At 42.8% G+C, this 20,571-nt stretch overlaps 7 protein-coding genes across 7 annotated transcripts; 4 read left to right on the top strand and 3 right to left on the bottom strand.

Moving 5' to 3' along the window:
- Positions 1–552: 552 nt before the first annotated feature.
- On the top strand, positions 553–1,360 carry LCP9604111_425 (putative exosome complex subunit Rrp46; the record flags this gene model as incomplete). Its single annotated transcript, XM_039068740.1, has 2 exons — positions 553–888; positions 947–1,360. 2 exons carry the CDS (start codon positions 553–555, stop codon positions 1,358–1,360), a joined length of 750 nt encoding a protein of 249 aa, XP_038932973.1.
- A 983-nt stretch (positions 1,361–2,343) lies between these two features.
- On the top strand, positions 2,344–4,203 carry LCP9604111_423 (putative NAD+ kinase Utr1; the record flags this gene model as incomplete). The annotated part of the gene is made up of 1 exon (XM_039068738.1): positions 2,344–4,203. One exon carries the CDS (start codon positions 2,344–2,346, stop codon positions 4,201–4,203), a length of 1,860 nt encoding a protein of 619 aa, XP_038932971.1.
- Positions 4,204–4,658: 455 nt separating this feature from the next.
- Positions 4,659–5,488, bottom strand: LCP9604111_422 (GAF domain-containing protein; the record flags this gene model as incomplete). The annotated part of the gene is made up of 4 exons (XM_039068737.1): positions 4,659–4,769; positions 4,853–5,249; positions 5,302–5,411; positions 5,486–5,488. The coding sequence occupies 4 exons, from the start codon at positions 5,486–5,488 to the stop codon at positions 4,659–4,661; spliced, it is 621 nt and encodes a 206-aa protein (XP_038932970.1).
- Positions 5,489–6,136: 648 nt separating this feature from the next.
- On the bottom strand, positions 6,137–6,566 carry LCP9604111_421 (uncharacterized protein; the record flags this gene model as incomplete). The annotated part of the gene is made up of 3 exons (XM_039068736.1): positions 6,137–6,192; positions 6,246–6,320; positions 6,374–6,566. The coding sequence occupies 3 exons, from the start codon at positions 6,564–6,566 to the stop codon at positions 6,137–6,139; spliced, it is 324 nt and encodes a 107-aa protein (XP_038932969.1).
- A 1,503-nt stretch (positions 6,567–8,069) lies between these two features.
- Positions 8,070–9,044, top strand: LCP9604111_420 (zinc finger MYND domain-containing protein; the record flags this gene model as incomplete). Its single annotated transcript, XM_039068735.1, has 1 exon — positions 8,070–9,044. One exon carries the CDS (start codon positions 8,070–8,072, stop codon positions 9,042–9,044), a length of 975 nt encoding a protein of 324 aa, XP_038932968.1.
- A 9,671-nt stretch (positions 9,045–18,715) lies between these two features.
- LCP9604111_419 (GFA family protein) lies at positions 18,716–19,180 on the top strand (the record flags this gene model as incomplete). Its single annotated transcript, XM_039068734.1, has 1 exon — positions 18,716–19,180. One exon carries the CDS (start codon positions 18,716–18,718, stop codon positions 19,178–19,180), a length of 465 nt encoding a protein of 154 aa, XP_038932967.1.
- Positions 19,181–19,296: 116 nt separating this feature from the next.
- LCP9604111_418 (SDR family NAD(P)-dependent oxidoreductase) lies at positions 19,297–20,133 on the bottom strand (the record flags this gene model as incomplete). The annotated part of the gene is made up of 2 exons (XM_039068733.1): positions 19,297–19,616; positions 19,668–20,133. The coding sequence occupies 2 exons, from the start codon at positions 20,131–20,133 to the stop codon at positions 19,297–19,299; spliced, it is 786 nt and encodes a 261-aa protein (XP_038932966.1).
- Positions 20,134–20,571: the final 438 nt, after the last annotated feature.

Raw genomic sequence — 20,571 nt, 5'->3', positions numbered from 1 at the left:
ACCTCTGATTCTATGTTGTGAATTGTATAGACAACGGTCATCCTTGTGATGGCAGAATCAATGGATATTCTGTATGCGATTGAAGTTGCCTTTTGCTCACAATGTCTTTCAAAAATCAAAAGCACGAAGCTAGAACATGAAGAGCAATTTCCGTTGGTTTACCCACAGCACATATTTGGTTGTCATGGTGGACAGTAGTAAGTGCTCGTATGAGAAGACATGGTTATCTTCGAGAGGTTGATTGAAACTCCAATAAGTCTCAGACCACTTGACGGATCAAATGGATCTGTAGTCTGGAGGTGAATAGTAAGAATAGTAGGGATAAGGGAAAGAAAGCAACAATTTAGTTGACACCTCAAAGTAGTCGATACCTCAGAAATATATCATGGTCCAGCGACAAACAAAGTACCAAGTACAATCGCAGCTAAGGCGGCCAATCAAGAAGCGGCCCGCACATGAAAAATCGCAGTGGCAGAACAACTTTGCTACTTTGCTCTTCAAACACAACTTTGGCTTCCTAATTTTCTATCTTTCTATCTGTCCATCGTCAATATGGTCGGTCCGATAGCATCCCTCTCACAATTACATCGTTCCGATGGTTCGGCGTCATACAAATGCCCAGCCACCGGTTACAGCATTCTGGGCGCTGTCAACGGGCCCATTGAGCTCCCAGCACGCCGTGACGCATTGAAGCCCGAGGAAGCCACTGTGGAGGTCTTTGTCAAACCTGGTACGACAACTGGTGGCGTCGGTGAAAGATATATCGAAGGAATCCTGCGGTCTGTGCTAGGGAAAATCGTCCTTGGACGGGAGAAGGGCTTTCCCCGTCGCGGCGTGGTCATTACTCTGGCTATTGTTGGAGGAGAGAACGTGGCACGCGGTGACAATGTGAGTATCTCAGATTCCATTCGCCCTGCTTGTTGAACTGTCAGACTGATCTATCTAGTACCTTACTATCCTCCCGGCTCTCCTACATACTGGCTTGCTCGCTATGATCTCCGCCTCGGTTCCTCTGTCGATGACTTTCTCCGCGACCCTCCTTGGTGTAACTGAGGATGGTGATATTGTGCGGGACCCCTCTCCGACTGCCGCCAAGGCTGCTGTGTCCCTCCACGTTTTTGCCTTCTCCTCGAAGAACCACCTTCTCCTCAACGAAAGCGAGGGTCGGTTTGGATTTGATACCTGGGAATATGTCCGTGAGCGCGCGCTCTCCATTTGCCAGGGCGAGACCACCGCCAGCGCTGATGGCGACGTTGCCATGGGTGAAGGAACGGCCAGCGCCAGTGTGAGCGGTTTCATCCGGGAGACCGTGGAGGACCAGATCTACAGCGACTACGCCTACAAGCTGGATTCTATCTGAGGTGGATTGCGCCCGGCAAATTTGCGGAGAGTTAGTGAGACGTGTGTAAGGTCGCGGTCACCCCTGGGCCCCTTCTCTTGTGCACATGACTTCCCAGCACTCGCTATATCGCCCCTCTCGACTAGGATACGACGGTGCCACAAAACAGTGGATAGAGTACCACCCGGTTAAGGCACCGTCACCTGACTGCCGCTGCATGTACAACACGCTTCATTCACTGCCACAGGCGACAGCCTTGCGTGAGGCTTGTTCTCGGGTTCCTCAATTGTTGGATTCCGGACCCTGTCTGCTTTTGATGACGTTTGGTCACTCACTTGCCAAGTGATTTAGCGGTGACAGAACCACAGACTCCCAGGCGCAGTCAGAATGATGGCTATGCCCACTTCGAGTCGGGGTTGAGGAATACATGTTTAACCGACATTCTGGCAAAGAATGCACAAAGTAGCACGGAGAATGGAAGATCCAAAGAAATAAAATACCTATCATGATCTATGAGCATCCTAACGAGCCTCCTATTGCCGATAGATTGATATGACAGTGTAAACGTCATTATCTGCGCGCACTGCGCGCCTGTACGGATTTGGCGATGACTAGTAGACTCGCCAGTGAGAGGATTATCTGGGGAATCTGGGAATCGCAGGAAGCAATCTAAATAATCTCGTGTTTTAATGTGATGATCGAGGTCCGTGGTCTTCCTAAACAGGAATCCCATTTTTCTTGGATGTGCCTTGCCAATCCCAATTCTTGTCAATCTCTACCCTAATCCCAACCCACTCCAGTCCATCATCCTTGTCGTTATTATACCAAATAAGAAAAGGAATCCCCCCTGAAAAAACCCAAAAAAGAGTGTGGAATACGCTAGAAGCAATACCTGGGTCCACGACTGACGGGGGACAGCATCTCAAGACTTCGGATCCGCAAACCCCGTTACATCCGAGCACTTTTCCTGATTATCCCATCTTATTTACCTGCCGCATAAGCCGATGGCGTCCAGCCGTGATCATCTACGGTCTGACACACTCCCGAGTCTGTCTACAGCGCGAACGTCTCCCCCCTCTCTATCGTCCCCACCCAGACCGGCGCTCCTCCGAGATGCCCTCAGCATAGAATCCTTGTCCCAGACCAAGCCAGATCTCCCTGGACCCGACAACGTGCTACCTATACACGTATCCGAATCGGTTCAGGAAGCCGCCTTGTCGCTGCCTTACTCAACACTACAGCAGTTTCGGAAGTCGACTAGCCGGCGATCGAAGAAAGCGTTGTCCACCGACTGCATACCGCGACAGACAATCTTGAAAGCCCTGGCCTCGCGGGCTACGATTATCACCAATAATACCGATATGTCCGGTTCTGTGTCGAGTATGCTCGCGAATAAATCCGCTCAGACTTCCCCGCCTTCGGAGAACCGACCACGGCGGGGGAGCAATGACTCCCCCCAGAACATCTCGACTGCGCTATCGAATTTTCAATTGAGCGGATATCTCGATCGTTCACCTGCCGCGGCTCGTCTGATACTACAATCGCCATGCTATTTCCACCAACGCTTCGATGATGCTGTCAACATAAAAAAGGTGTTGGAGGAAATCGCCGACGACGAGTGGCTGTCGCATTCGCGACTGGTTCAGACAGCGACTGGTGTTCGTGAAGTGTCGAAGCAACTACAGCGACGACCTATCAAGCGAGCGGTGCGAAATGTCATGATTGTTACTAAGGCGCGTGATAACAGCCTGGTGCTCTTGACCCGGGAAGTTGCGGAGTGGCTACTTTCGACCGCAAGATACGGAAGTGAACTAGGAGTCAATGTCTATGTAGATGCGAAGCTGCGCAATTCGAAGCGATTTGATGCCCCGGGGCTGTTGCAGAAAGACCCGATGTTTGCGCAGATGTTACATTTCTGGACACCGGATCTGTGCTGGACATCGCCCGATAAGTTCGACTTGGTGCTGACCCTTGGTGGTGATGGTACCGTTCTTTTCACATCGTGGCTCTTCCAGCGCGTGGTTCCGCCCGTGCTCTGCTTTTCGCTGGGCAGCCTGGGCTTCCTCACAAATTTCGAGTTTGCCGATTACAAATCGCAGCTTAATGCCGTTATGGGCGAGGTGGGCATGCGCGTCAATCTGCGCATGCGGTTCACATGCACCGTATATCGGAAAGACCGGAGCAAGGGAGCAGAGCTGGGCGCTGTCGAAGAGGGCGAGCAATTCGAAGTACTGAACGAGCTCGTCATCGACCGCGGCCCGTCCCCCTACGTGTCGAACCTGGAGCTCTACGCCGACGACGAGCTGCTAACAGTCGTCCAAGCAGACGGCTGTATCTTCTCGACGCCGACTGGTTCCACGGCATATTCTCTGTCCGCCGGCGGATCTCTTATGCATCCATCCATCCCGGGTATCCTTCTCACCCCAATATGCCCACACACCCTCTCCTTCCGCCCAATGGTTCTCTCCGACTCCCACCTTCTCCGCATTGCCGTCCCTAAATCCTCCCGATCCACCGCTTACTGCTCCTTTGATGGCAAGGGCCGTGTCGAACTCCGCCAGGGCGACTACGTCACTGTCGAAGCCAGCCAGTACCCATTCCCGACCGTCGTGTCCAACAACAACGAGTGGTTCATCAGCGTCCAGCGTGCTCTGCGCTGGAACACGCGCGGCGCGGTCCAGAAGAGCTGGGATGGCGGCGAAGCCGAGGCGGAAGTGAACACTGATCCCAATGAAGACGAACAGTGGGACATCGACATGGACACCGTGCTCGCTGGTCCAGACAGCGGCATCGGTCCCAGCGAAGACGGGGATGCTCTGTCGCCGAGTCCCATGCGTCGGCAAATGAGCTTGCTCAATATGTGATGTTCTTGTGCATGTTAGCGATTTTCGATTTCCTTGTGCTCTATACCTTTTTTACCGTCTCGGTCTCGGCGTTTTCTCTTTTCATTTCTCCACCCAGCGTGATGAGTTCGCTCGGTGTTTGGTCTGCATTGTATCTATTGTTTCCGACATATCTCGAGCAGGTCGAGTATCGTTTTATATTTCGGCTTGCTGGTTTGCATTACATTTTCAATCCTCGCGACGAATAAACTTGCGCATACAATACAATACAGCAGGACTTTCAATCCTATTCCATACTGTCAATGTAAAGATACACGGAAGATATCAACTCCGTACATTTTAAAGGAAGGAGTAAACTACAGCAGAGCATGTTGCAGAATCTACGTAGGAAGAAATCACGATCATAAAACGTACAATATCATTCACCCAAGTCCGTATCTGTCGTAACCATTATAAAAACAAAATTATGTTAACTTTTACCAATCGCAGTGCTCAGCCAACAAAGCAGCCAATTTCTCCAAGTACTCCTTATCCACATCATCAAACCCAGAAGGCTCAGTGCAGTCGATATCAATAATAGCGACCGTCTAAAATGAGAACGTTAGTATATATATTATTGCCCAAAACCCGCTTGTGCCCAACCCCACCAGGAAGTGGAAAAAGTACTAACCTCACCATTCACCAAAATAGGCACCACAATCTCACTCCGACTCTCCGCATCGCACGCAATATGCCCCGGGAAAGTCAGCACATCAGGCACGACAACAGTCTCCTGCTTCGCAGCCGCCGTGCCGCAAACGCCCTTCCCGAACTTGATCTCCTGGCACGCGGGCTTTCCCTGGAACGGCCCGAGGAGCAGGATCTGATCGCCCGAGCAGGAGTATGTAGTTGAGATGATGACGCCGCCGTACCCGGGTGCGCCTGGTAAGGGCGGCGAGGAGACGGGCGAGGCGAGGGCGGGGAATTTGTCGTCGCGGATGTAGAAGCCGGCCCAGTTGACGGCTGAGGAGGGGGCTGGGAGGGAGCCGTAGGCGTGCCAGAGGAGGGAGGCGACGTTGGAGAGGTTGCTGTTGGTTGTTAGAGGTTGTAAGGTTTCGAGGGTTGTTGGAGCTGACTCACCTAACCCAATTCCGTTGGCCGTCTAGGAGACCTTGTGTGGACAGCAGGAGCTGTTCGTATATTTCGGCCTTGGAGCTGCCGGGAGTGAAATAGGAGGAGTCGGCGTGAGGCTGTTGATGTTTGTTAGCTCCTTGGGATCTGCAGGGTCTTCGGTGTTCTAGAGTCAGGAAGTTCGGCAACATACCATGATGATTTAATAGGTGTAGGATGTATGTGCAGAGATGTATGTGCAGTGTAGAGAGGAGATGAGAATAAAATGGAGAGGAATTGACCAAGTGGCTTGCTGGCGTTTTTTTCTTTAAAAATGGCAGAATCGCCGAAGCGGGGCTCTTCCAAGACGTTCAGCTCGAAAAAAAGGCTTTCGTTGTCCTTTGGATCTTTTCTTGGCCTTCTTCCGGAATTGCCTCTTGTTCTTTGTGTTTTTTTTTAACCCCGACAAACCCCGAATTGTGGTATATGCCGGATTGTGGATGGAAACATGGCCGTTGGTGGGAACTGCCGTCCATTCGCCTCGACGGAGAGCCAAGAAAGGCCAAACTCCACAATCTCGCGGGGTTAACCGTGTGCGAGCTCAACTCTCAGATCTTCCACTATGCAATGGAATCAATTGGTCGACTCCACCTCCAACCAGACGTCGGATGCGACTCGGAGAATTGAGATGTCCAAGAGTTGGAGTCAAACTTAACACTGCAAAGAACGAGCTCCTCCGTCTTCACTTTCGCTTTCTCCAATTGACTGAACTTTCTTCTTACTCCAAGGACAGATAAGAAATAGTCGAGGCCTTGCGCTAAGCATTCTATCCACATGGTGTTTCTCGATCAAGGGGTTGATCATATCATTGACTTTCGCCCAAAGTAGAGATCGCACCCGGGCGATAGACGGTCTCTTGTACTGGAAACTATGGACGCTGCGTCCTTGGTAGCCAGGTTCCACCTCCTCCGTACCTTTGATCCAACCGTCGGAATAGCTGGAAGGCTCTTGGATGTGGATTTCATCGGGAGTAATACGAACAACCGGACCTAGAAAGTATCAGATCCAATATCTTTCCCCGGAGATACCAGACACAGCGTACCAAACTTCCGGTGCATGAGGTCAATCTCGTGGTCGAAAATGCCCGGACCCCAGACCGAAAAGTAGATCTCGTACAGCCCGCTTGCGGCCGCGAGACGAGGCCCCGGGAACCTACTGAGCTTGTGGAAATGAAGCCGGTAGATAACCATGACTAGGTTATAGGCCACCGCACTGCCTAGCAAGAAGTAGAACATGATCAAGCTTGTTATGAAGATGAGAGTTAAAGAGTCTGGTACATTTCTACTATAGGAATGAAGTCTAGCCCAGGACTGTTCTCTTGATATAACATTCGACGATGAAATCTCTACAACACTAGACCGGGGCTAAGGCCATCCCCCCACTACCTGCCCCATCGCCACGACAAGGATTCACTTGGCCAAGTCCATACCGCATGTTATGTTGTCTACCGCATATACTTCTCGGCAGTCTCCCCGCAGCCCTCGGGCCCGAAACTCCAGACTGAGAAACCTAATCGCCGACAAACTTTACAATGTTCCTGTCCGCGACCAATGAGAGCCCTAACCTCGTTGATAATCACATTAATCAGCAGTATCGGTTTAATAAGCTCAGTCTCCGTCCGACCGCCTTTCACATCGAACGTGTCCGATGCACACCGATACGGATACTAGTGCTGATCTAGTGTGGCTGGTGGGTTGAGGCTGTCAGCTGATTTGACGACGCCAGGAGTGGGGGGAGGTCGTGGATTCAGACCGCCAGTTGGATTTGCGCGGCCCTGCCACAGGGTGATCCGTCGATCTTCGACTTTTTTTTTTCTTCGAAGCGTGACCGTTGGTGTGATTATATCGGTTCTGCTCGTCCTTGAACTGGGTGCTGTGTGTTTAGAGGCAAGGTTTGGACTATTGTTTCCCTGCATATGTATGCACATGCGCCTGTGAGCACAATGAAGTAATGCAGTAATGCTGTCAGTGGCAAGAAACCAGTGCGATAAGGTTTTGGACTGCTGGCCAAAGGCGTTGGCACAGGAACTGGAAGTGAAGGAATGTGAAGGAATGCGAAGGTGGTGTACTTTGTCAAAGGGCTAGATGGGAAAGATGCTAGTCTAGGTAGGGTTTTCATATTAAACGTCTATGCTTCGTGCGAGCTATTCTTGGAATAGTGGATAGCAACGATGCCGCATGTCTCACGTCCATCCATGGATATCAGCAGATGTAAAATCGAGAGCACAGGAAATGCAATACTATATCTTAACCATATGTCGCTTTGATTTCATTGCTCGTCGACATGGATAAGCATTTAGAGTAGTCTATAGTAAAAGCTTCATTGTGGTCTACTCCACTCTACCCAGTCGCTGTGATATTAACTTTCCTGAAACGCACTCAGCTGACGAGAGGTAATATAAAAATGAGATTGCAAGGATCACACCATTCAAACAACCGTTGAGATATCAAATTGCAAATTAGCGCGTTTGCTCTGTGTTTTGCCCTGGTGGGGTACGTTATCGCCTAACTATATTGTGGCCTGGCTTTGAAGGCAGACAGACATTATCAACTCCTAAAGAATGTCCAGAATAAATAACCTAACACCTCCTCCATTTCCCATCGCCCAATACTTCCCTCTGCGCCCTTTCTCATTTACACCCTAAGCATTCCGGTCTTCATTCACAGAGCTGGAAACCCTTTACCGGCCCCTACACCGAACTGCTCTTATCCCCCTCTTCTGCAGCGGCTAGGAAGAAAATGCCACTCCCCTCGGGCTGTGGTGTATGCGGCAAGGATGATAGAGTTCTCCGCTGCTCCGGCTGCAGAGTGATGCTCTACTGCAGCGTCGAACACCAGACCGCGCACCGCCGGAAGCACAAGTCCGCGTGTAGCGCAATCCGCAGATGTCGCATTACTATGGAGAATGAAGAACGGGTCCTACGGGACCACCCCGATAATATCTTTACCTACGGCATCGGCCATTTCTGGAAGATCCACGAGACCCGCCCTTACATGCGCTACCGCGCTGCTCTTTCAGATACCATGACCGCCGTTAACCATGTCGAGTCGCTCCAGAAACAGCTCAACATCCTGATAGACAATCTGTATCTCTCCCGAGGCGACAACATGGGCTCGCGGGACGTCATCCCCAGCCTGATGATCCGCCTCCAGCAGGACCAGGAGTGCTACGATTTCCTGAAGTGGTGGGCGACCACCGGCCAGCAGGACGACTATGACTGGGGTAACAATACCCTGCCGTACCTGGACGTCAGGAACGCCAATCCGCTCGAGCCCGTCGATATCTTCTGCGGCAGGTGGATCGATCTGCCCCATCTCGTGGCCGTGACTTTAGTCAAGGTCAAGGTGTTGCAGGTGCTGCAGGGGCTCCTGGAAGACATGGGACGTCCGGATGGTATGACGCACATGCCGGAACTCGGCTTCTGTCCGTCGACTATCAGCAATAACCCCAATATCATCACTTGCGACAAGCGCGTGGAAATCGGGAGACTAAAGGCGCAAATTCGCGCTTTGTACAACGATGTCCACAAATTGAACGCACATTTCTGGCCGGCCCTGATGAACCCAGGTAAGCATTTGGACGCTAAGCCTATGAGGTTTTCGGTCGGGAGCGTCGAACAGATGCAGATGGCTTTGAATTTTACATATGAAGCTTGGGACGAGGCTCCCGGGGCTATTGCTATTATCAAGAAGTGCAGTGAGGGTAAACTTTGAAGTTTCCGTCAAAGAGATATTTCAAGGTTAATTAGATGCGAGGATGATGAAAGCGGGTTTTGAGCATTACACGGGTTAAGTTTGACATTTAAGATCGAGGTTGTTTCTACACTACAGAATGAATACTCGGGATAATCCCTTCAATGAAATTGAGGTTACATAACGTGGATTGGTAGAAAAAACTTCATTGATTGTAGGTAGTAATCCTAGTTCTTCTACGAAGAAACCTAACTATATCTACAAGAATAGTGGGTGCTTATATAGCCGTCAACGACGTAAGACTTCGATAATCAGATTCACAATAATAACAAGGCCGTATATTGAAATAACACTAATTCAACAACATACCAACCCAAGCTGTCACAGCTTAGTCATAGTTAGCTAGTTAGCACCCCCAACAAGGGGTTCATAATATCATCATCTTCCCCACCAAGCTTACTTGCCACATTTATGGTAGCACGTCCTGGTTTCATCCAGAGTTTTTTTTCTTCCGAGAGGATCTCTCTCGGGTTTGTTTTAACAAGTTCGACCACCTCAGGGGTTCCCCTGTATGCTAAGGTCAGAGGTCACCAAGCCTGGCACGATCGGCGGTCGACCACGCTGTCGATCACAGTGCCAAGCCGCTACGGTAAGGCTGTCGATCATAGTGCCAAGCCGCTACGGTAAGGCTGTCGATCATAGTGCCGAGCCGCTACTATAATAATCCATGGATAAGCGTACTCGTCGGGCCACCTAGCTTGCAATCCAGTTCGACAATTATCGCCAGGAGGCACGCCCCTGGTCAGGTGATTTCGACGCAGATACACTTTCCCGCGTTATCATTATCCTGACCCCTTTACCTACCGGGCCCGCCAATCCCTCAACCTCGCCATCCACTTCTGTTATCCTTCCATCTTCAGAGGATCTATTTCCACCTTCCTGGCCTATCGATAGGTCTATACTTAACAAGGCCGTTAAGGATTTCCTCCGTCTGACGTCTTACCTTGCCGTTCTAAGTCCTATAACCCCTCTGTCGAGTAAGCCTGCGTGTCCGCTCGGGAGACCCTGACCTAAGCGAACTACGAGTAAGCCTCCTAGTTTACCGGCTTCTATACCTTAATCTTCGACGTCTATATTAGACTAACCGACTGCCTAACCTACTGCTGTGATATACCTTTCTATACCCTAGTCTTTAACGCCCATTTTAGACCGACCGACTGCCTAAGCTACTGCTGTTATACGCTACGCGTATAGGCCCGCTACTATACGACGGTAGCCTCGTTTTAGTCCCTAGCTAGATAGTTATAATAGTAAGTTTTTCTGAACTAAGGACGAAAATTCTGTACTATAGGCTAAGGACAGCTACGTAGACCTTCTACAGGACGATTAAGCGGAAGTCTAGTCTTTAGAAGACTAATAAGCCGAAGTTAACTAAGCGGAAGTCTAGTCTTAATAAGCCGAAGTCGACTAAGCGGAAGTCTAGTCTCTAGAAGACTAATAAGCGGAAGATAACTAGGTAGAAGTCTAGTCTCTAGGAACCGAATAAGCCGAAGACGACTAAGTGGACCTCTACTCTTATAAGGCCGGTATTAAATACCTGACCCTAGAACGATCCCTAGTATAGTTAAGAGTATAATTAACTTTACGTTTTTATAATAGCGAGGCTAGCCCTATAGTAGGTCTATTGAGCCTACTATAGGAAGCTAAACTCTCTGACCTTCTGCGAAAAATAGTAAATAATAGAGGTCTGGGTCCTAGCTGTAATAATAGAAATTAGGGTCCTGGCTATATAGGCGATATACTAACTCCGGCTGCTTCCCTACTATTACCTAGTTTCGATATAGTATAGTTTATAGAGCTTATTGAGAAAGCTATATAGATAAGCCTTCGGAATAATACTAATACTCTTCGCGGGCCTTAAGGTAACTAAGGTCCCTAGGGTAAGTAAGGTTCCCTAGGCTAATTAGCTACTACTAATACCTTATAGAAAGTATCTGAAATTAGTATTTTCGATCCTTTAAAGAGTTTTAAGGATAGAATGGATATAGTCTAAAATCTTTATATCTACTCTAATATATATATATTTATAGATTATATAATAGATCTAATATTCCTAAAGTCAGAAGCTATTATCTGAGTGAATATCTATAGCTATCTATAAGGTAATATATTCCGATAGTATTCGTAGGAGCTGACTATAGATGAAAAATGCCTTATAAACTAGGTTCTACTTTAGGATAGATGGTTTTCTATAATAACGCGGTATTTTAGACCTAACTGTACCGAGGCCCTTCTCTAGCTTAATAAATATATATACGAATAGGATAATATATACTAAGGCTGTACCCTAAGAGAATATATATAGGGTATATTATACCTATATAAAGCTATAGGTATAATAGATATTCTTAACTAGTTATTACGAATTCGCTAGAACCTAGAGCCTATACTTCGTTATAATATCCTAGAGCTAACTAAGACTACCTCGTTAGTCACTTTTATAAATAGCTTTAATTACTACTATTAAGACTAGAAAGATATAGTAACTAAGCGCTAGAGTTAGTTAATTACTAGGTTTAGAAATAATAGGCTGCGATAGGATAATTCGGCCCTATATTACTAATAAGACTAGCGCTAAGGCTACCCTTAGCGCCTATATGGCTATAACCGCTTACTAGCCTAAGACTATTAAGGTCTATCCTAAAGCTAGGCTAGATATAGATAATAATAGGCTTTAGCGCCCTGTGGCTAGGCTTAGTAGATTCCTTAGTACCTATATTAAGCTATAGGAGCCTAATATTAGTCCTATTAGTATTAGCCTTAGAACCTAGTATAAAGCAACTAAGGCTCCTAAACCTTTTAGAGATAATAATATCTATAGTAGGGAGTTTAAGCTTAGTAGACCTAGAATAATCCTAACTACTAATAGTCTAGCTATAATAGCTCTAGGAACTCCTAGTATACTATTTAGAATAAACCTTAGCGGGTATATTATATAGATATAGATACTAACTATTATTAGTTAAATAACTACTCCTAAGCTAATAATAATAGCCTAAAGGAATATTAGGATAATATCCTAGTTAATAATAATAATTAATAGGATTTTAAGGATAACTTTTATACTAATAAGGACCTATATAGTGCGAATTTTACTAACCCTACTAGCTTATAGGATAATAACTACTAATCTAGTTTTTAAACCTAGGCTGATCTACCGGTATAGGCCTAACTATATATAGTTAATAGTAAGTACTTAGTTACTTATTTATCCTATTTATAGGTTTTTAAGTTAAATACTAAGCTATATTAGTATCTTAATAGCTATAAGCCTTAAGCTACTACCGCTATACTAGCTAAAGCTATCGCTAATTTTATAAATCCTACTTATTATATTATCTACTCGGCTAGATAGACCGACTATATCTCTAGCTATATATTTCGATCCTAGCGATATATAACAGCTATAGTTAGACTTAGAAGCCCTAGTAAGTTAAATACTTACTACCTTAACTCTAGATATATTATAACTTTAATCGATTTAAAGCTAGTAGTATCACTCTAATACCCCTAGTACCCTATTAGCCCAATTTCTATAAGTAGGATCGGTTCCTAATACCTATCTAACTACTATATTATAATTTAAGTTTACTTCCTAAATAAAGATATAGCTGTAGAGCTATAAATCGAGGCCTATATTATTAAGGACCTCTGTACCTAGCTTCTTATTAGTATAGATATTCTAGGACTAGAAGGGTTTATACTTGATTTCCTATATTCCTAAGCGATTATTAAGTCCTATAAAAACTTGACTTTTCTTATTACCTTCTGCGTAAAACTATACTATATAAGTAAAAGACTAGTCTATATTTCTTCTAAAATTAAGGTCCCTCTATACTAGGTAGTATAGATCCCTATTATTATAAAGTCGATTTTACTAAAGGATTATAACTTCGTTTTTAAGCTAGGTAATAATAAGTTTAAGATTCTAGTATAGATAGTTAATATTAGTTTTATATATATATATACTATTAATAATACCGACTAAATATAAGTTATTAGGAAGAAGGATTATATAGGCTAACTTTTAGAGCTAGACTTTATATCTACCTACTAAGTTTCTACTAAAGTAATACCTCTAGTATTATAGTCTTAAGTAGTTAAGCCTTACCCCCTATTAATTAATCGAGATATTTATAACTCTATTACTATCTATCTAGCTGCTATTAATAACTTACCCTAACTACTAGATAGACTTCTTAATAGACTTCCTAATACTATTTTTATACTAGATATACAGAAGGTCCTACTAATATCTATAGCCTATACTTAGCTAGGATATCTATTAGAAATAGTACTACCTAATAGTATTATAATCTATAGAACGCCTAAAATAGCTATAGTACTCTATAATATTTATAAGTAATATAATATTTAGTCTAACCCTAGTATTATAGATATCCTATAAAATAAATAGATAAGACTCCTAATAGTCCCTAGTTTAAAGCTATAGTATTTATAAGTCTATAGATAGGTAAGAGAAAGCTAATAAGTTATTAATAATATATTCGATACTCTATATACTTAAGGAAAGATATTATTTACTAAATACTAAGCCTAGGGTATAAACCCTATTTTTATTATATAGAAATAGATTACTTATATAGACGATAAGGGTAATACTAAGCTCTAATGGGTCGGTTATACTATAGTTAATAACTGCCTAATAAATAAGAACTTAGTTCTAGACCTATACCTATTGCTAGGATAAGATAAGATTATTACTTTAGTAAAAGGTAAGCGTTTTATTATAATTATAGATATAGTAAAATTCTTCTATTAATAGTATATCTACCCTAACTATTATAGCTACTAAGCTATTATATTATACCGCGGTTAAAAAGTTCTCTATATTATTACTATAGGTAATTTAAACTCTATCGCCTATATATAATACTAGATAGATAATATACTCTGTATATTTTAAGAATAGTATTAAACCTATATTAATAATATCTTTACAGTCGGCGATATACTTAACGAGTATATTACTAAACTCTACCTACTATTTATAAAATTAGAGGAATTTAATATTACTTTAGACCTAAAGAAAGTATATATTAGGTTTCTAAGTTTAACCCTACTAGGTAAGGATATTAACTCTATAGGTATATTAATAACTATTAAGAAGGTAAAGGTAATAACCTTACTAGTTTTTCTATATATATATAAGTAGCTAGAAATATACCTTAGAATAATAGGTAATCTTTACTATTATATTAAAAGCTATATATAGAAATCGGAACCATTCTAAGTCTATAAAATAAACTTACTAAAAGGAAGCCTAATTAAAGGCCCTTAGTACTAAGTATAGAGTATATAAGCTATTTTTAATAAACCCTCTTAAGCTAAGCTCGAGAGTTTTTATCTACTCTAGGCTGAGTTCTATAAACCTAAATAGCTAGTATACTATAATCCTATATACTAGCTCTATATTAATACTAATAGTTTAAAGGAAATAGGGTATAGTACTATAATCTATTATATAAAGATAACGTTTACTTATAAGGACATTTTAAAACCACTCCCTACTATAGAGATCTAACTAATTATATTCCTTAGCTAACTTCTTATAGATATAGAGAAGAATTACTAGCCTATTAAGCTTAAGGTTTCTACCCTCTACTAGACTCTCTATAAGGTATACTACTTAGTAGAGGCCTATCCTAGCAACCTTCTAGTTATAGTATATACCGACTATAGTAGTACTATAGGTATTACTAAAGTAATAAACTTAAGTTCTATTTCTTTAGAATACTAAAATCTTTGTTTAGTCTATATATCCTAGTTTATCTAATAGTTTTGCCTATATATCTTCTATAGACTAGGAAAAACTAATAAGATTGCTAATACTCTTTCCTACCTACTATATATAGACCTATTAGTTCCTGGTATATAAGATAATCTTAAGGATATCCTAGTATTATATATATTTAAATAACCTATAGTAGATTAACCTATAGTATACCTCCTTATAGTATCGGTACTTTAGCTAAGCGATAATACTAAGGATTGTATCTTATAAGGATACTAGTTAGATACTCGCTAGTTAGCTCTAATCAATACTCTAGAAAGTATTAACGCCTAGTAGGATCCCTAAGTTAAGAAGTTACCCTACTACTTAGAGAATAGCTTAATTATTTTTATAAATTCTAATAGTAAGGAGAGTCTATATCTACCCTAATCTATAACTTAGGAAATTTTTAACTTAGTTTATAATAAATAGATATATTAGGGTTTTGATAGAGCTTAGTATAAGCTTCGCAGTATTATATTCTATAAAGGTACTAAGCTCCTAAAGTAGTATATTAAATATTACCCTATCTATTTAGAGTATAGGATCTGCTGTTATCGCTTATATAGTTCTCTTTAACCGATTATCGCCCTACTGATACCCTTTTATACTATTACTTTAGATCTAATTATCGCGATATCTATTTTAACTAATAGATATAATATAGCTATAACTATAACTAATAAGTTTACTAAGTTAATAGAAATAATACCTAGCTATATAGATTAGGATAGTAAAGATTAGGTACTAGGTACTCTCTCTTTCTAATAGATAGCTAATTAGGGGATTCCTATAATAATTATTAGCGATTATAATCCTAAGTTTATATAAGGCCTCTAGAAAGTACTTTTTAACCTTATCTATACTAAGTTATTTTTTACTACTGCCTATTACCTATAAACTAACAGTTAGTTAGAATATACTAACTAGATAGCTGAAGTTACTATATAGTATATAATTACTACTTATCCTAACGAAGATTAGCTAAACCTATTACCTACCCTCTAAGCTATACTAAACAGTTTAGTTAATATAATAATAAGTTATTTATCTTATAAACTCTTATATAGTATCGAACTACGCTACCCTTAGTCGCTTTTATACTAAGTTATAGCTCTTAATATTACTATATATATAGATACTAAGTATTCTACCGCTTAGGCTACTATATATATAAAACGCTAATATAACCGCTATTATAGGTAGATTTTTTTTAATATTAGTAACAAAGTCTATCTTAAGCTAGGATATAGATATAATATACTATTAAACTAAGTTTTACTAAGGTGACTATAATAGTGTTATATTAGGCGTTTCGAAGTACTCGAATATATTAGGAAGCTTACTTATTATTTAAATATTCTAACTAAGTTAAGAATCTACCTAGTTATTAGTATTATATACCTAGAACCTGCCCTAGATAGTAATAACCCCTAGGAGTACTAATTAGATAATAAATACTACCTAACTATAGATAAGCGTTTCTCTAAAGATATTATCTATAAGGTTAACTGTATTCTTACTAAGTGTATTATTAATATACCTAGTCGACCCTATTATAATAGTACTAGGTATTAAATCACTAAGTATCTAATCCACTAGAAAGGCTAATTAGCTAGGGATAACTATTAGGTATAGGAAGAGGACTATATTAGATATAATAAGGCTATTAAAGACTTTGAGGAGTGTTAGGGTATACTCCTAGTAAGCTCCTAAGTACTATATTTTCCTTACTTTATTTTTACTTTCCTTTTACTTTTATTACTATCTATTCTTACTACCTTATATTACTTGACTCTTACTTCTAACTCCTACTTTTACTCTAATTTAAGTTTTTAACTCTTATTCGACTATTACTTACTACTTAATATACCTATTCTATTTTTCCTACCTCTATTACTTCTTTTTTTATATTAACTATTCTCTTTCTTATATACTAGATTTATTATACCGAAAAGAAAGGTATTCCTATACCTTAGTCTATTATAGGGAGTAACTAATATACTTTACCTTCTGGGATATATATTCGATAATTCCTATATAATATAATCTTATAATACCGCTTATACTAAACTAGAATTAGATAGGCTAATCTAGACTAGTAACTAGGTCCTAGTTATTATAGGTAGTAGACTATCTCTATAAGATATCGCTCAGTTGCCCTTATATATAAGATATAAGTATAACCTAAAAGGAAGGCTAGTACTATCTAATAACTATAACGTTCTACTAAGTAATAAGCTTATTTATATAGCGATAAAGGAACTATCTTAGAAGAAGTATACTAAGTTCTATACTATCTAGGATACTAACGGTAAACTATATACTAGTAGGATACTATAGGACCCTAACCTATAAATCGACTTCTATAGTCTCCTATATATACTAATCTAGAAACGTTACTATATATTTGTTAGCCTTTATATAGCTGTAAAATATAGCTACCTAATAGTCCCAAAGGTAGATTTAAAGCTTAAAATCGAAAACCTAGTTTTTATAATTAGACCTATTATCCTAGGTTATCCTTTTATAGAGGATATAGTTACTAACCTAGTAGTGGTATTCTAAGCCTACTATACTAAAGAATAAGCCGAATTTCTATACCCCCGTTCTATAGTATACTAATTATATAACCACTACAGTTAGTATACTATACTCTAGAAAGCTAAAACGAACTTAAAGATACTAGATATCGGCTTAGATAATTACTACTATATTGCTATACTCCTATAAGGACTAAGACCCTCCTATAGTTTTTTCTAGGAATTCTCTATATAGTCTCCTTTATACTTAGCTGAAGTACTATCTTTTACTTTCTCCTAAATAGACCTAAAAAAGATAAAGATTATAGACCTAGTTTAACGCTTATACTAGAATATAAATTGTCTAACTTAGTCTAGTTACAGTACTTAGTAAGAATATTAGCCTACTATATAGGACTAACCTAGCGATGTGATTAGCGTTAGCTCTTCTACTCTATTCTCTTTACCGGATATTCCTAAACCTTAGAGCCAATTACTAGCTATATAAAGCTAACTATACCGAGCTGATACTAAGGAAAAGATCCTCCGTGATTTCATCCTTCCCTATAAAGGTATAATAGAGTATATAGACCGGGTACAGCCAGAGATTAAGGATTTAAAAAGGTTATACGAATATATAGCTAGATATCGCTAGCTATAACTCTAAGAGGCCGCTCTAATTAAGAAGACCAAAGCCGTTGCCGCTGGTACCCTTATGATAATCTCGAACACGCTTAGCAGTTTCCTGGATATTTAGCGCCGAGCCATCAGACACTGGGAAAACCTGTTCTACCGCCTCTGCTAACTTTAACAAAGCGCTGCTCCTAACGACTAAGCCCAACCAGGGAGCCCGTTACTGCTAGGCGATAAAGAACGTGGTAACCACTGCGAAGCTCCTCTCGAAGCGGCTACCGAGGGGCCACCGTACAACCCCGGGCGTGAATTCACGCCCTCAGACATCTACACTCCGCCCTGGGCCTGCGATAACTGACGGCGTTTTTCGTTTTCTTATCATTTTTTATTCTTATTTTTTATTGAAATTTCCTTTTTTTCTCAGCCGGAGGCCGAGATTTTTTGAGACCCGGCATATATTGTCACAGCTTAGTCATAGTTAGCTAGTTAGCACCCCCAACAAGGGGTTCATAATATCATCATCTTCCCCACCAAGCTTACTTGCCACACAAGCCTTCCGATATGTCAACCCGTACAACGTTGCAGTCCCACCCGCGCCACCCGTAAACTTGACGGGTAACTCCGTCCCCAAAACCCATATCTGCCCCTCACCTAACTAGACCAGTCGCATCCCACCCACCACGATGGGAATGAAAGCGCGCTGCCAATGCGGCCAGATCCAATTCACCACGCCAACCGACAAACCCCTAAAACTCTGGATCTGCCACTGCACCGAATGCCAGCACCAAAGCTCCTCCGCATTCGGCATCACCGCCACATTCCCGTACTTCGAGCTCCCGGAGTCCGCGTCGGGTCTGGTGGACAGCTACACGCGCGTCACGCTCAAGGGGCGCGAATTGGAGTGTCTTTTCTGCAGGGGGTGTGGCGCGCGGCTTTTGCATCGCTTCCGGGATGCGGTGCCTGCGCCGGGCGAACAGCCGGCGTTTTCGGCGATTACGAATGTTAAGGGGGGCTGTTTGGAGGATTTGGATAGGGGGATGATGAGGACGGCTGTGCATATTTGGTGTCAGCATGCTGTTGTTGATATTCCCGATGGTGTGGAGAGGTGGGAACAGGAGCCGCCGAAGCCGAATCCGTTGGTTACTTAGTTCTAGGTGATGGGAGGTGTTTTGAATTGATTTGGTTTTTTCGAGCTGTTGATGGATGGATGTATGTATGTCATATATACACTATTAGGAGAAGAACATGCCTATATAGTCGTAGTCTACCCGACGATGGAAGTCCAGCCGTTATCAATAGCGATGGTCGCGCCGTTGATCTGGCCGGCGCCCTTTCCATATGTCATGTTCACACAGAACCCTGCAACCTCATTCACGTCGACGGGAGGAGCTTGGATGGCATTGAGGACACCGATCATCTTCTCATAGCCCCCCATATGCATTCCCTTGCTAAACGCATCCGCGATGTTGGTTTCCATGCCGCCCATCATCAAAGCATTGCACTTGATGCCCTTGTTGCCATAGTACGCAGCCGTGCTCTTGGTCAATCCGACCAGACCGTGCTTGCTAGCCGTGTAGGCAGCACCTAAATAAAGTCAATCTCAGATCATCATCCAGTAGAGACCTCAGAGCATACCACTAGCCCATCCAGCCTTCCCAGCAACAGAAACAATATTAATAATGCGCCCATCCGGCTTCGGCTGCGCCAGCATGTTCCGAACAGCCAATTTGCTCAGCAGAGCCGGGGCAGTGAGATTAATCGCCAAGACGCGATCCCAAAGCTCCATGTCCAGATCGCCGATCGGGTCGAAGTGGTCCATGATGCCGGCGTTGTTGACGAGGACGTCGATTTTGCCGTATTCGCCAATCAGCGTCTCAAACAGGCTCTCCACTTCGCTGGTCTGGGTGATATCCGTCTTGATGGCCTTCAGGGGACCCTTGGGGGAGAGTTCGGCTGAGGTCGCTTGCAGACGTTCCTCGTTCACATCGCAGATTACGACGTTGGCGCCGGCTTCGAGGAAGTGCGTTGCGATTGCTTTGCCTAGGCCGCCGCCGCCACCGGTGACGAGGCATGTCTTTCCTGCGAGGATTTGTTCGGACATTGTGAGGGAGGACTATGATAGATAGGAATAAAAGTGAGTGAATCTCGAGTGAGATTGAAGACCTCGTTTAAATATTTGTCCATTTTGGCGACGGGAGGCCTTCTACCCGTTCTCCGTTCATATTGGACACGGTGGAGTCCACTTTTGACCTCGAGAGTCGGCTCGGGAGGGCGCCTTTTCTGGGGTACGGTTTGCCTTGAGGACATCGGACCACTCATGGCAGTTGGCGTTGCCGAGCGGTAATGTTGATACGGATACGAGTCTCCATAGTCTGGACGGGATCGGTAGTTGTATGCATGTTTATAAAGGTAGAGGATGAAGATCAATCATGAAACTGGACCATTTCTGCGTTGTATTGAATGAGCCTCGAATTCGATTCGCGATTTAAGCCTCTGCCTAGCCTGGGATGTGTTGGCCTATAAAGGGGCTTGCAATACA

Source organism: Penicillium roqueforti (assembly GCF_015533775.1).
Source record: "Penicillium roqueforti strain LCP96 04111 chromosome Unknown scaffold_01, whole genome shotgun sequence".
In the NCBI taxonomy this organism is placed as follows: Eukaryota; Fungi; Ascomycota; class Eurotiomycetes; order Eurotiales; family Aspergillaceae; genus Penicillium; species Penicillium roqueforti.
The sequence above is the reverse complement of the archived record's forward strand: the minus strand, read 5'-3'. Positions and strand labels throughout refer to the sequence as shown.